The following is a 15,026-nucleotide window of genomic DNA, read 5'->3' as shown; positions in this document are numbered from 1 at the left end:
TGATCGCTCTGGAAGAGAAGGAAATGAGACTTCCCTTTCTCTTACCAATACAAAGTAAGATGCACGCAGACACCAACAGCCAGGCTGAAAGAAAGGTCTAAATAACAGCAATTCGCTTTTGCTTCCACTGAAAACAAGGGGGATCACTACATTTCAATGACTTTATGGAGCTAGTCTTGAGACCTACCAGTCAGAAAACTATTTACAGGAAACAGGGGAACCCAATGGCTAAAAAAAAAAAATCCAAACCCAAAAGAAAACACACAAAAGAGCCCCCAGAACTATATTTAAAGGTATTTTTAATAATAGCAACAAAGAGTTAAATCATGGGAGTGACTCTAATGGCAGATGTCAGCTTGTAAAGGTGAGACTGCTGACCTGGATCTCACAGGGACTCTGCCTTTGAATTTCCTGCCTTGAATCAAATTCCTCAAGAGACATTTTGGGTTTTGCTGACTGCCTTGGTGATTCTTCCCACCATGAAGGGCAAACATAGAGAGGCAAATACCCAGTGGCATTCCAGCACCTCTGAGAGGGGAGGTCATGAGGAGCACTCCACAATTCCTTCAGCTGCATCTCCAGGATAAACCCAAAGCTGTGTTTTGCCTTGCTGCCTTTGGGACATCTATCATCCAGTGTCCCTGCCAGCCTGCTGCATGCCTGGGAGGTCTCCTGACCAATACTGCCTACCTGAAGCACCTTTTTTTTTTTCTCTCAGACCAGTTTTACCAGCTCCCATACTGGTTTTACGGCTCACTCCGCTGCCCTTACTGGGAGCAGTGCTGCAGCACTGATCTTTTTGGGTGTGTTCCCATACCTGGGTTTAGGATTACCCTCCTCAGGGAATGGCCAAGTGTTTCACCAGCTGCCTCCTCAACTCTAGACAAGTAAAGCTGGCTGCAGAAAATACAGTTACTCAATGCAAAGGAGGCAATATGTTTCCATAGGCTGTTGAAAGAAAAATGAAAGGGAACAGCAGGTATCTCTCCACAGTACTTTTGGCCAAGCCAAGGAGTTGACAACTGCTCTGTTTCCTGAACTTTTTAGTTTGGCTTGCAAAAGGCTGGGTCTGGGAGCAACATTTCTCATAATGCCCAAAACATCTTTGAGGCATCCTTTATTAACACTTTACTAATTAACTTGTGCAGAAACTGGTCTGCCCTTGCTCTGTAAAATCAGGCCTGCTGTTGGGAAACAGGAACCCAACAGGCTGTGGTCCTCACCATTGAGATTCTCACGCACCCAGGCAGCAGAGAGCTAACTCAAACCTGGGAAAAGCTGTTCACACATCACCAGACATCTTTCACAGAATCATTTAGGTTGGAAAATACCTCCAAGATCATTGAGCCCAACCTGTGACTGATCACCACCTTGTCACCCAGACTAGAGCACTGAGTGCCATGTGCAATCATTTCTTGAACCTTTCCAGGGATGGTGACTCCACCACCTCCCTGGGCAGCCTGTTCTAATGCTTTTTGATGAAGAAATTCTTCCTAATGTCCAACCTGAACCTCCTCTGGCCAAGTTGAGGCTGTTTCCTCTTCTCCTGTCACTACCTGAGGGCAGAGCCTGATCCCCACCTGGCTACAACCTCTTGTCAGGGGATGAAGTTCCCCCTGAGCCTCCTTTTCTTCAGCGTGACTCTTACATCTCCCTCAGCTGCTCCTCAGAGGACTTGTCCTCCAGCCCCTTTCCCAGCTCTGTTGCCCTTCTCTGGAGCCACTCCAGCCCCTTGAAGTCTTTCTTGCAGTGAGAGGCCCAGAACTGGACACAGCATTTGAGGTGTGGCTGCCATTGACCAGCACCCTCAGGTCCTCCTCCTCCGCTCTGTGGCACTGCCCGGGGGTTTTGCGACACAAGTGCAGAACCAGGCACTCGTTGAGCTTCACACAATTGGCCTCAGTCCATGGATCCATTTCTTTGTATTGGGCTAGATAAAGGTCAGTATGCTTAGAGCTGCCCTTTGGGGTACGTATCTAAGGTACAACTGTAGGTGAAGAACATCCTGTGAGAGACAGGTCAGCCCTGCCCTTCAGTCATCTGGGATCTCTCTGTGGTGCTGGGGGCTCAGGGAGGGTTTGTGAATGACAGCCTGGCACATTTCCCTCTGAGGCCTGGCTGCCTTCCCCTCAGCGCTCTGAGGGAGATCACAGAATCACAGCCTCAGTTAGGCTGAAAAAGACCCGTGAGGTCGAGTCCACCCCGACACCACCTCAGCCTGACCACGGCACCGAGTACCACGTGCAGCCTTTCCTCAAACACCTCCAAGACAGTGACTCCGCCGCCGCCCTGGGCAGCCCATTCCAATACGTAATCATCCTTCACCGTGAAAAAATTCCTCCCTATCTCCAGCCTGAACCTGCCCTGGCACAGTTTGAGACTAAGTCCTTTGTCCTATCGCTGGTTGCCTAGGAGCAGACCCCCACCCTCACGGGGCCACAAGCCCTTGTCAGGTGGCCGCAGAGAGCGAGAAGGTCCCCTTGAGCCTCCTTTTCTCCAGCCTGAGCCCTCCCAGCTCCCTCAGCCACTCCTCAATAGACTTGTCCTTCAGGATTGTACACCGCTAGATTTGTGGAGCCGGGGGAGCGGCTTCAGGCGGGGCTGGAAGCTCCTGGCGCACACCCCAGGTGTGGCCCCAAGCCCCCGAGCCGGGAGCCGAACCCGCGGCCGGAGGCGTGCGAGACAAACCCCGGCCCCGCCAGCGGCGGCTCCCGCCGGGCCGTGAGGGGAGCGCGGCCCCGCCCCGCCCCGCCCCTCGGGGGCGCGGCCCCGCCCCGCGCACGCGCGGCCGCGCTCTCCGCCTGTCAATAAAGCTTGAACAAGCGCCGCGCCGGGGCCGCCGTTTTGGGGATTTTTTTTTTTTTTTGCCTTTTTTTTTTCTTTTTATTGTGTGGGAATTTTTCGCCTTTCTCTTTTTTTTCCTTCCCTTCCCTCCTTTTTTTTTTTTTTCTTTGAAGGAACTTTATTTCCCCCCCTCCGCGCGCACGGGGATGCGCTGAGGCCGCTCCGCCCGGCCCGGCCCGGCCTCGGCATGTCGGGCAGCCGCCTGCCGCACCCCGCCGTGCCGCCCGCCGCCACACCGGCCTCCTCTTCCTCCTCTTCCTCCTCATCCTCCTCCTCGGCGGCCATGGCCCCCGGCTCGTCCTCCTCGGGCGGCGCAGCGGCGCGGCCCGTGCTGGTGGCGGCCGCCGTGTCGGGGTCGGGCCCGGGGCTGCCCCGGCTGGCGGCGGGGGCGGCGCGGCCCGGCGGCTCCTCCGCGGCGCCGGGGGGCGGCGGCAGGAAGAGGCCGCTGCTCACCCCGCTCTGCAACGGCCTCATTAACTCCTACGAGGACAAGAGCAACGACTTCGTGTGGTGAGCGCGATATGTCGCGATATGTCGCCGGGGGGAAGCCGGGGCGCCGCCATGCCGTGGGGAAGCCTGGGGAGGGTGGAATAGCGGCGGGAGGAGGGAGCGGCCGGCAGCCCCTCCTGGCCAGGGAACGGCTGCTGCCCTCCGGGGATTGTGGCTTTGGGGTTTTCCCTCTTTTGTGCCTCTCTCTGTGAGAAATAGTGTGGCCTGCAGGACTCGGGAAGTGATTGTCCCTCCGAACCGGGCTCTGGTGAGGCCACACCTCCAGCCCTGTGTCCAGTTCTGGGCCTCTCAATTCAGGAAGGACATGGAGGTGTTAGAGCGGGTCCAGAAAAGGTCTGGGGAAGGGGCTGGAGCACCAGGACCGGCTGAGGGAGCTGGGAGGGCAGAGGGATAGCCTAGGGAGGAGAAGCGGTTCAGGGGGAGACCTTATCACTTCCTAGAACTCCATGACAGGATGTTGCAGCCAGGTGAGGATCAGACTCTTCTCCCTGACAGCTAGCAACAGGACAAGTGGACACAGCCTTAAGGTGCCCCCAGGGAGGCTTAGGTTGGATGTTAGGAAGAATTTCTTCCCAGAAGGTTGATTATATATCGAAATGGGCTGCCCAGGGAGGTGGTGGAGTCCCATCCCTGGAGCTGTTCAGGGAGCAACTGAACATAGCATTCAGTGCTCTGGTCTAGTTGACATGGTGGTGTGGGGTCATAGGTTTGACTTGATGATCTCAGAGGTCTTTTCCAACCTAACTGATTCTCTGATTTTGTCTGGTTTTGGCCCAGCGTAGTAGCATTGCCTCCACCCTCTCTATTTTTAAGCAAAACCAGGTTATTCCTGGCAGGTTCCTCCTTGAGTGCACCCAAGTTGCTGGAAAGGCCCTGCAGCACGAGATGTTTCCTCACAGCGCTCTGACAACACAGCAACTGCCTTGTTTTCCTGGACAGTGTGACCTCGAGTGGTCTGGAGTCCTCTGATCTTTGGAAGAGGATTCAGCAAAGGACTAAGTGCCCCTCTGGATGGGACTCCAAGGGGCCTCATGATGGTTGATAGCTCCAGCAGAGCTGCCTTGGTTTGCCTGTGTTGCTGAGAAAGGTTGTCTAGTTCGAAACAGCAGTAAGTTTTGTGTCAGGCAGGCACCTAAAACCAGATTAGTGGGGAATTCCTTCTATGATAGTTTAAACATTTTTCAGATGTTGTTTTTCTAACATCCAGGCAGAGCTGTAGCTCATAGCTGGAAATCACCTTTTAACATAATTGGTAAATTGAGACCCATGCTTTGAGAACTGATGGTAATTTGCAGTTCTGAGGAAAACCCATTGCTGGTGGGTTTCAAACCTCCCAGCATAAGGAATAGGTTTGATTTTTGTAGCTGGCTGGATGTGCTAAGATGTGAGAACAGGAAGTAAGGTTGGTGTTTGTATCTGAGAAAGGCAAACAGGGAAGAAGTAGTGGGAAAAAAGATCAAGTTGTAAGAAATTCATGTATGGAAAGGAAATAGTAAAGAAAAGATCAGTGAGCCACAGCTTCCAAGATGATTTTGACAGCTTTAACTTAAGCTCTGACTTACAGGTGAGGATTGGATGTGAGGCATCTCCTGCAGGACAGGTATTGTCTCAAAACCCTGTAGGCTTAACTTTACAGCTTGTAAAGTGTCTAGCAGAGTTGATAGGACATACCTTTGCTACTGAACTGAAAACCCGAAGCTGCTAAGAAGTTAGTGGCAGGAAAACCAGTAAGTAATTCTTGTTAGGAATAAGTAATAGTCAAAAACTACTGCTTATTACTGTAGTATGAGTAGTTTGCTCAGTAGCGGAGTGGGATGAGAGGACTGCTGTCACCAGCTGATACTCTGCTCTGGCTCTAGGCCATGTTAGGTGGATTTAGGAGCTCTTGGTGTGAGCTGGTTTGCTCATGGATTATGAACACAATTCGAAGTGCCCATTGTCCTCTGTTCCCTAAATTCTTACACTCTGGCGCTAGTGGTCTGCCAGCATGGCTCCCTACCCTTTTTAGTCAGCTCTTATTTCCTATTTTGTTGCCTGTTGTAGAAATGAGGGGTTTGAAAAGGAAATTACACCCGTGACAAATTTGTAGACTTGAAGTATTTTTAGATGGTTCAAAAAGCTGAGGTTCTTGCTTATTTTCTGCAGGTAGGTACTGTGCATGCTTCAAGGAGAGCCTGTAATGAGCTGTTTTCTCCTCATTGAGAAGCACCACAGACTGAACAAGTGAGAGGAAAGAAATCAGCCCAGTAATACTCAGGGCAGAATGTCTTTTCTTAGGATTTGCAAGAGCCACATTGAGCATATTGAAGTGTAGGTCAGAAGCTTTAAGAGCAGACAATGATTATAGTTAACTTGGGTTTTTCATTGCTCTATATTTCTGTGGGCTAACGGGCTTGTTCTTACTTATTATTGTTCCAGCTTCAAATTACAGTATCTGCCCTTTTTTAAAGTTGAGTTAGCAATAGTTATATAGAAATCAACCAAACTGGGCAGCTCTGGAGTTTTGAGCAATGTCCAGGAAGGCAGAGGTGTGTGTGCTAGCTTAAATAATTGATTTAAACAAGGTTTACATATCTCAGCGAGAGAAACACAAGTTTCCCCCTATGCCCTCTTTGTGTAAGGACAACTCTGCTGCCAGCTGCAGAGAACACTTGGTAATTTTTCTAAACATGACCTATGAGTTGCTGCTAGCCACACCTGTGAACTCAGTGATAGATTATGCCACAGATGGAAGGTGGGAAAGAGTAAAGAAGTTCAGGTGAATTTTGAACATCAAGGTGCGAGTGGAAATTCCCTCGATAGTGTTAATATGTGCAGGCTCCCTGCCTGTCTTCTGAAAGCACTGTCTCAAGTGAGGCAGAGGCTCTAGGGTAAACACTGTCATGTGTTGCTACTTTTGGTTGTGAAATGTTTAGTAAGTGTATGCTCGGGAGTTTGCAAGTGTCTCCTGTTTGTGGTGAATATCAGCTTCTGCCTGGAAATGTGTAACTGCAGTCAGGACTGCAAATAGGTCTGACTTAGTGGACAACTTTATTATAAAAAGGGAAAACTGTGTTTCTCTTTGTGCAGGATGCAGAATGTAAAGGTATTTTTGTGCTGCTCCAGTAGCTAGGTGTCTTTCCACTTGCCTGGAGAGTGTCTGAAAGGGAGTCTTATAATCAGATGATTTTTTCCTGCCCAGCAATGTAATTGCTTAATTTTCCCAGGCCTTATATTAGCCCTGTCAATTAATCATTGACCAAACCTCTTTAAAACCAGTTGCTATCTGCTTTGCTCCCTGGATAGAGTGGATCTTACCTGTCTCTTCAGTGGCTGCTTCATACCAGTCCTTGTTTCTGAGCCCTGGCACAAATCATGTATGGAAAAGGGGATGTTGCATGATGATCAGGAGATCAGCACCCAATACCACAGCTCAGCTGTGGGAAGGGCTGTATTCCACCTGGACTTGCAGGTTCATGGGTTTTTAAAACCAGTTTTTTCCTCAGCTGGTTACCTGTTAATCCAGGCATGGGCTGAATGTAGTTGTTCCCATGTTTGTGGTCTGGAAGGCAATTTTAGTTAAGGAATATTGCTAACTTGCCCTGAAGTCACAAAGTAAAAACACAACAAGCAGTTTGCAGACCGTGTACAGGAGTTGTACTACTTGTTGTTATATTAAAGCTTCACAGTGAGTAGATAGTAACAGCAGTGATCTTTAACCTGGTCACCTTCCATGGGAGGGACAGAGCCTGCAGCAAGTCCTGGTCTCTGATTAGACCAGAGAGGAGCTGGATAGGAGGCAGGCACTATAATGAATCTTGTTTGCTGTTGAAGTGTGTTTAGATTTCATTGTGACCACTTCAGCCAGGTGTTTGTGTAGCAGTAAGGTGACTTTAGCACTCTTGAGAGGTGCCTGGAAAACAACTGGCAAAACTTAAAGATATGAACTTGATTTAAATGGATGTTTAAAATGTTTGAGGTCTGCCCTGCAGAGAAAGAACGGTAAGCCTTTGCAGTGCTGGATTTAAAAATAGCATTCATTACATACTGATGCCTTATTTCCTAGAGATCAGTGACGTTTTTGACTTGCTGAAGTCATTTGCATCCTTTTAACCTGACTCTGCTGCTTAAGCCAAGTAGAGAAGAAGCCACCTCATGAACAGAAGCCTTGATTTCACCATACTTCTGCTTCCCTGTTTCAGTGCATACTCCAAACTCTAGTATGTCTCAAGTCCCCATCACTCCACTTCTTTCCTAACTTTTCCTTTGTGTCAGATTAGCTTCAGACAACTCTTATGCTGCAATTTTCATGTGTTGCAGTCAGCTTGGTTTCAGTAAGTATTAAAGTATTTCAATCTTGTTTCCACTTGTAAATCAGGGAGCATTTGAGGGGGGAGGGGAGGGGGGGAGACGGGGACGGACAGTTCCTGATGGAAACTTCAGTACCATTATTGATGTCCTTGGTACTGAATAGCTGTATTTGTTGGCTCTGATTGCTTTTTCTCAACTCTTTTGGCCCTGTCACTTCTCCAGTCAAACTGGTATGAAGGAGTAGGTTGGGAACAGTGATCTCGTGTGACTGGCATGTTAGGAGGTAATCTGCCTATTTTAGCTGTAATTTGTGATGTTCTCCTGCAGACAGAGGAGCATTACAGCCTTGTTAGGTGCATCACCTCTGGCCCTGTGGTGAATAGCAGTTTCTAGCATGACACACAGAGCACGTACCTCACTAGAAGAAGAAGAAACCGTTCATCGCCAGTGGGGAGAAACTACCCTTAGATACTCATCTAACCCTAAGTCTCTGACTTCCTCTTTTAAAGGCCAGCTGACAGAATTCTGAGATGCCTTATTCTCCTGCTAATAATCTGCTCATGCTGGCTGAATTTGCTTGGAATTTATTCTGACTAAACAGTGCCTTGAAACTAAATAACTTGTAAAAAGTGGACTCCTGAAGTTGGTGCTGCTCGAGACAAGTGTAGAAAAAGGTCGGTCAGGGTGGAAGAGGGACAGGTGTGTATTAATTATTTTAAGGCCACTTTTGGGATGGATCACTTGGTTCAGAGAGTAGCATTCTGGTGTGATTCGTTTGCTTTTACATTGTGTTTATACAGGCGATTTGGTGGAATATTTAAGACAACCTGGCTCATATGTTAAGCTGGACAAAACTTTGATGACAGCCGTGTTTTCCAGTATGGTGATTTAGAGCCGAGGCTTGCATTAGCCACAGGTTCTCCTCTGTGTACTTAAAAAGTATTTAAGAGATGTTTCCTCCCTCCTGTTTTTGTTAAGATTTGTTTTCTGATGGGGTAACAAAGGTTAGTATACTCTAAAATAGATTACAGAGTGGGGGAATGCCTTCTCTGAAGGTGCTCCCCTCCCCTGCTCAGATAAGCATTAGTTTTTTCAGTCTGATCTGGGTTTTGGGTGCAGAAAGATTCCTGCTTTGCAGAAGTTGTTAACAGTTTATTAACAGCTTATTTCGGTGAGAACTGTCTTGTTGGCAGAAGGTGGGAGGAGACTGTTTCTGAAGAAAACAAGTGCTGGTGAAAGCCTCTCGGAACAGAGATTGGTGTGGACTCGAGGGAGTGAGAGTGTTTGGATCTCTGTAAGGCATTGAAAACAAGGTGAAGCTTGTGACAAAGCTGATCCACGTGTTCTGTGCAGAATTGTGATGTTGCTGCCCATGCATCTTGCTGGATAGCTGGCCAAGACCTGGAGATGAGTATGTATGTGACAGCAAATCTCACCAGTTATCAGGGAGAGCAGCCATAGGAGTATGGAAGTATGATGGATGCAGCTCTCCTCTTCTTTCACTTGTGTTTCATTTTCCTTTCCAACGTGTCACAGACACTTGACGAGCCAGACTTCTTCCACTACCTGTCTCACTGGATTCCTCTCCTGTGCTCAGTTCCTGTGGAGCACTGCTGGCTTGCACATCGTTCTCTTCAGCTCCCTGCTTGGTTCTTGGCAATCCCCAGCAGAGAGCTGGCTGTGCTCTGGTCACTAACTAGTTACTCTACCTTTCCCATCTTTGGCTTTGCATCACCTGCTGCCTGTTGGTTTCATCCTGCTCTGCTGCAGCCTCAACCCTGGCAGTGCTCTGCAGGCACACCCCTTCGTTTGCACCTTCTCCACCCACTTATTAGTCCTTGTTCTCATGACATCACTACTATTTCTGATCTGCTCTGCCTCTTCCTGCCACTTTTAAAAATCATAGATAGCTATTGACTGAAAAAAAAAAAAAAAAGGAGAAAGTAGTTTTGGTATAATTTATAAATACATTGTCTACTAATGTAAAAAAATCAGGGGTTTTACATGTTGTTTGAAATCTAGTACAGATGGTTAGAAGATTTTTCTGCAGCCTTGCTTGTTGAAGATTCTCTGGCTTTGCTTGGGTTGTCGGCAGGTGTTAAAAAGCTTAAGAGTGAACACTTACTGGTTTGTAATTGTAGCAAACTGCAGTATCATTCAGAGTTCAAAGAACTGTTGTTTGCCCTTTTGATCTTTATACTGCCGGGCTGCTGTTTCACTGGTACGTCCTTTCGTTTTACATATAGGAGATTATTACCTAAGCATTAATAGGTGGTTGCTTTGAATTAATAATACTTTTCCTATTTTAACATAAAAAGACATCTTTCTGATTTTTGTTTTGCTTTGTTTTCAGCCCCATCTGTTTTGATATGATTGAAGAAGCCTATATGACGAAATGTGGACACAGCTTCTGGTAATATTTGGTTTCTTGTATTGCATAAAATGTTCATCTCTTACAGGATGTACAGACAGGTGTTGCTTTGATTCCCTTTCATTCTGAGTTTCTTTTCTGTCTTCTGTCTCGACACTGAAGAGGAGGAGATAAATTTTTACAAGATGGGTACTTGTTAGATTAAAAAAAAAATAATCCAAGTGTCTTAACCAAATAGTGCTGTGTCACCATATTTCCTCTGTAAAGAAATAAAATGTTCATAAACTGCTGGTAACACCCACTACCCAGAGTCAGAACAGTTTATTAATTTACCCCTCCTGGCATCATCTCTGTACAGGTGTTGGGAGCAATGCTGGCAGCTCCTCCTTGCCTTTGTGCAAGACCATGTGCAGTTTGAAGTGGCTTGTACATTGTATATTGCAATTATTTTAAACCTTGTAAGAGGATATGCTTCAGGCTCTCCTGTTGTATTGAATTGGCCTGGCCCCAGTTACTTTTCAGTGTGTTATCTCTGGCTGTCATGAAGAGCAAATGTTTCATGGAGAAGTGCAAGAAACCTCTAGGGGCATTTCTGGAACCACTTGCTGCTTTTCCTCTCCTCTAGGGATTGGTAGAAATATTGAACCATGATGTCCTACAGTGTTTTGTCTATATTATACTCTTATGGTGTCTGCTGATTAGAAATAAACCTTGTAAGAACTAATATTATAGAAGTATAAAGAGCTTTCTCAAGCAGCAGATTGAGGTAATTTTCAGAAGTGTCTTGACTTGCAACAGGTAAGATAACAGCCGATTTTGTGCCCTCTGTGGTAACACTTTATCCCTGTGACCTGTAACTTTTTAGAGCTCCAAGATGAGAAACATTGAAATAGCTTTATTTAGAAGGAGTGGAGCCCTGTTACCACCTGGTGTCTCTATCAGGAGCTGACATCAAGCAGGTTCTTGTTGAGATGCTTAAACCTGATGCTAAAGTGCATCTTCTCATTCCTCTGTCCCTCCATTCAGCAGTGAGCACCTCTGAAGTCACTGATAATGAGAAGAGCAGGCCTGGGGAGAAATATGAGAAGTTGGTGAAGGTGTTTCCTCTGCTCAGTTACCTAAAATGCTTTTAATATTGATTGCTAAGTATTTGGCTAATCTAGAAGAGTTGTTTCTGAGTAATTCAATCTGTTTGCTACCTCTGCCTGTGGAAGTGGTGGGGAGCATGAATTTGAGATGGTATTGTGGCTGGAGTATCCACATTGCAGTAATCCTCAGGGAAATAAGAGTGAAGTACTTGACTAAATTTTGTAATCCTTGCCAGAAACCTTTGCTTTCTGCTGTAGCACACTCTGAGTTCAAACACTGGAACATTTTGACTCCACTGTAGGTTCTTGGCAGCACAGCTGTTAGCTGGCAACACAAATAGTGCACCTTGTCCAAGGCTGATATTATTTACCTTGTGCTTATGCTTTGTTCCTTCACATGGGCTCACTTGTTTTGTTTCTTGCTTTTTTTTGTTTTTGAACAGCTATAAATGTATTCACCAGAGCCTGGAGGACAATAACAGATGTCCCAAATGCAACTATGTTGTGGACAACATTGATCATCTTTATCCCAACTTCTTAGGTGAGCTTTAGGCTTGCTTGCATGAGAAACATCTTAGTTGTTGAGAAAGGCAGGCACCTGTAAATTTGTCCTATAAATTACAGTCTTCTGGATGTTGAAAACAAAATCCAAATATCAGTGCCCTGGTTGTCACTTTTATATAAAAAAGGTTAGTAGTATAAATTGTTAATACTGCACTGCCTCCAGCAGCTTTATGTGCTGAGTGACAGTAGTGAGATTAACTTGCTGCTGTTTCCATACTATGAAAAGCAAAACTGTTTTCCTTATGGCTAGAGATGTGAATCTCTTTACTTTTGTTTTCTTGCACTCTTGTCTGCCTAATAAAAGAGAACATGCCCTGTTTACAGAGCTTGGACACTGACAGGGTGGAGGCTGTATTAGATACTGGGCTGTTTTGGCTGCTGTACTGAGGCCCATATGATAGATGTAGGTGTAAATTAGATACAGAGAAAATATCCATACATATACCTATGTGCAATCCTAATTGGCTCTTAAAGAGGGAGGAAATGTTGCTAGGTGGAAATATAGTTTAAAGCTTAGTTTTGTGGAGCAAGGATTAAAGGGAACCCATTGCAATGTGAAATACCAAATTAAAGCAAATCTTGATTTTGTGTACTGAGATCTAATTTAAGAATAAATGTCTGAAAAGCCACAGTAGCCAAGGAATGCTTCAGAAATGGGCATCCTGATTTAGAGCTCATCAGGTTGTGCTGGAGATGGTGCTGAGGCAGGTCTTGGAGTACATGTTGGGCCAAAGTGTTTCTGTACCCCTGTGTCCAGGGACTCGAGGTGTGTGTTGGAGGGGGAAGAGCTTGTGTGCAAAGGGTTGAAGTTCTCTCTCTTTGCATTCACTGGATTGGGATAAAATTATAGCAAAATATATCTTTAGAAATGCATATTATAATTCAAAGAAAAAGGTGTTCTATTCAGCTGTGCTTATTTTTTGGTCTATAATAGAGCATTACCTGATTTATCTCCCTCATGCTCTTCTGTGACATACTTTTGCCTTGGAGTTGAAAAACTTTCTCAAGGAACCATGGGTGTTTAGAAAAAGGAACTGAGTCAATTTGGAGAATGTGTAGGCTTTGTATTTGTTGATTTTTTTTAAAAAAAGCCTTCCTATGTTATAAAAATCCACCAAGGAATAAATTGCTAAAGAAAAAAGTGGAGACATCTTCTGTTTTAATTACTGATAAACATCTTACTGTGGAATTAATTACTAAATAAAAATATTGAGGTAGAATCTTTCATACTGGTTTGGTGAGCTTTAAATCCATCTCTTTGACATCTTATTTATGTTTTTTAGTTAATGAATTAATTCTTAAACAGAAGCAAAGATCTGAGGAGAAAAGACTCAAACTGGACCATTCAGTGAGTAGCACCGTATGTTCCAACTTTTTTACTTTATTTAATGATTCTGTGCAGCAATTGTAATTACATGACTTAACTGACAAGAGATTGCACTGTTGAGATGGTGCTTTAACTTGCTTTAAGAGGGAATAATGCCAGTGGCAGTAGATCCCTTCTACTTTGTTAACTCCTGTTCTTCCCACCAGCAATATGTGCAGAGAGAAGCTGTGTTAGCATAGGCAAGTGTCCTTAGATGTTTTGCATATAACCTGGGAAACTGCCCATGGAAGTACACTTGTTTAAAGGTAATAATTTTCATTTAGTGTTGGAAATTACAGCTACAATGAGAGCAGTGAATGATTAGAAGTGCCACGGGCTTGTCTGATCACATGTGGGAAGCTGTGTTGTGTCAGGAAACTGGAGGAATGCTGATACCAGCCACAAGAGGGGGAAAGATGCATTTGGAGTCTGGTGTTCTGGTTCAGATGCCACATAAAACTGCCTGGGTATCCTCTACACTTGCTTCATATCACAGAAAATCAGAGCAGGGTCTGTGTCCTCAGTTCAACAGAACCACCTGTGGTTCCTCTTGTATATTAAGATCAAAAAGAATATATGACATGAACCAAAAAACCTGCCTGTTTGTCCTGCTATGTCTGACATCCTTGCCTTTTGCAATTCATAAATAAGATTGCAAAATACTACTAAAAATCATGGAGCACCTGTTTTTAAAAGCTTGTATTAAGGTGGTACTAATTTAGGGGCTGTGTTGCACAGGCCAATGCTGTCAGTGTTTGAAAAAGAGCATTCTTTAAAGATTCATTGGTTTAGTTGCAGTAAGTTTTTATATTCATTATATAATATACATATACAATATTTAATATAAAATAAAATATGCATAAACCAGATATGGTTTGAAGTGCACACAGCTGACCTGAAGGCATGTACAGTTGCTTCTTGGAAATTGGTTTTACTCTTTAAAAGCTATGCTTGTAGATTCACCTATTTTTGATAACTACCAATATGTGGACAATCTACCATGACTTCATGCCCCAAAGAGCGTTGTGTCTATCTTTTGGCAGCAAATAAAAATTACAGGCATCTATAAAAAGAGTTGCATTGCTCCTGTACCCCTTCTTCAATGTGCCTTGTATTACTTTTGGTATTAAGGGAAGTCATCCAAGACGCATTGCAATAGTCATGGTCTCATTAAGAAATCATGTTAAGGCATGTTTGAACATTTGAGTTGTTTAGCAGTAGTACAATTAACTAGTGCCTTAGTCTGTTAAAATGTGTCTCAAATCCTGTTCACTTGTTTAAAAGTCACTTTTTTTCCCCCAGTTATTTCAGATTGAAATTGAGTTTTTGGCCTGAGTAGTTTCCATAGGTTCTGTTAAGCACTATGTAAAAAGTTGTGTGTTCTATATGATTTTATTTGTATGTTCTACAGATTTTATTCTTAATCTAATTAACACAAAAAGGCTACAGCCTCTGAGCAAATATCTGATTTAGACTGGATGGCATTTCTAGTTCTTGCCAATTTAAATAACTTGGTTTATTGTCATAGCTTTTTTAGGACAGGTTTTTTAAATCCAGCTTTGTTTCTGAGATATTCTTTAGACCTCTCAGCTATTCCTGTTGACTCCTGAGGCTTTTTGATGTAAGGCTGTGTGAGCATTAACATATTATTCAGGTTTTCCTGTGCTTAAAGATACCTATTTTTTTGCTTTTTTTGTTGATAAGAAGAGAAAAGAGCCTTCAGGGAAGAATGGGCTGTATAGTAGTATTCTGGTCCTCTGAGGAGTCCCCCACAGCTCCAAGCAGTTTAAATGAGATCAACCTGATGAGCTCCATCTTCTTCCCAGCTTTCACATTTCCCTTACACTTAGGAGGAGTAATGTGAGAGGTGACAGTAGAAAAAATAAGCTGATACTATCTTCTTTGCTTTGAGTTTAGCATGAGGGTTTTACCTATTAGTTGGGCTTAAAAAATTAAAAGGTATTGGTGCATAACAGTATTTCAGATGTAATCC

General features: G+C 44.7%; 1 protein-coding gene across 2 annotated transcripts in view; it reads left to right on the top strand.

Moving 5' to 3' along the window:
- Positions 1-2,553: 2,553 nt before the first annotated feature.
- The window catches only part of COP1 (COP1 E3 ubiquitin ligase), a 124,804-nt gene continuing 112,331 nt past the window's right edge, over positions 2,554-15,026 (top strand). Inside the window, exons 1-4 of one of the 2 annotated variants that reach the window (XM_083867433.1) lie at positions 2,554-3,354; positions 9,998-10,057; positions 11,547-11,644; positions 12,951-13,015. In XM_083867433.1, the coding sequence (XP_083723559.1) occupies positions 3,032-3,354; positions 9,998-10,057; positions 11,547-11,644; positions 12,951-13,015 (546 nt within the window). In that variant the 5' untranslated portion in view covers positions 2,554-3,031. Of the gene's footprint in view, positions 3,355-9,997; positions 10,058-11,546; positions 11,645-12,950; positions 13,028-15,026 lie in introns of both variants that reach the window. The other variant, XM_083867432.1, reaches the window with a different exon arrangement.

This window comes from Zosterops lateralis (genome assembly GCF_965231275.1).
Source record: "Zosterops lateralis genome assembly, chromosome: 9".
Lineage (NCBI taxonomy): Eukaryota > Metazoa > Chordata > Aves > Passeriformes > Zosteropidae > Zosterops > Zosterops lateralis.
This window is presented reverse-complemented; position numbering and strand designations above follow the sequence as displayed.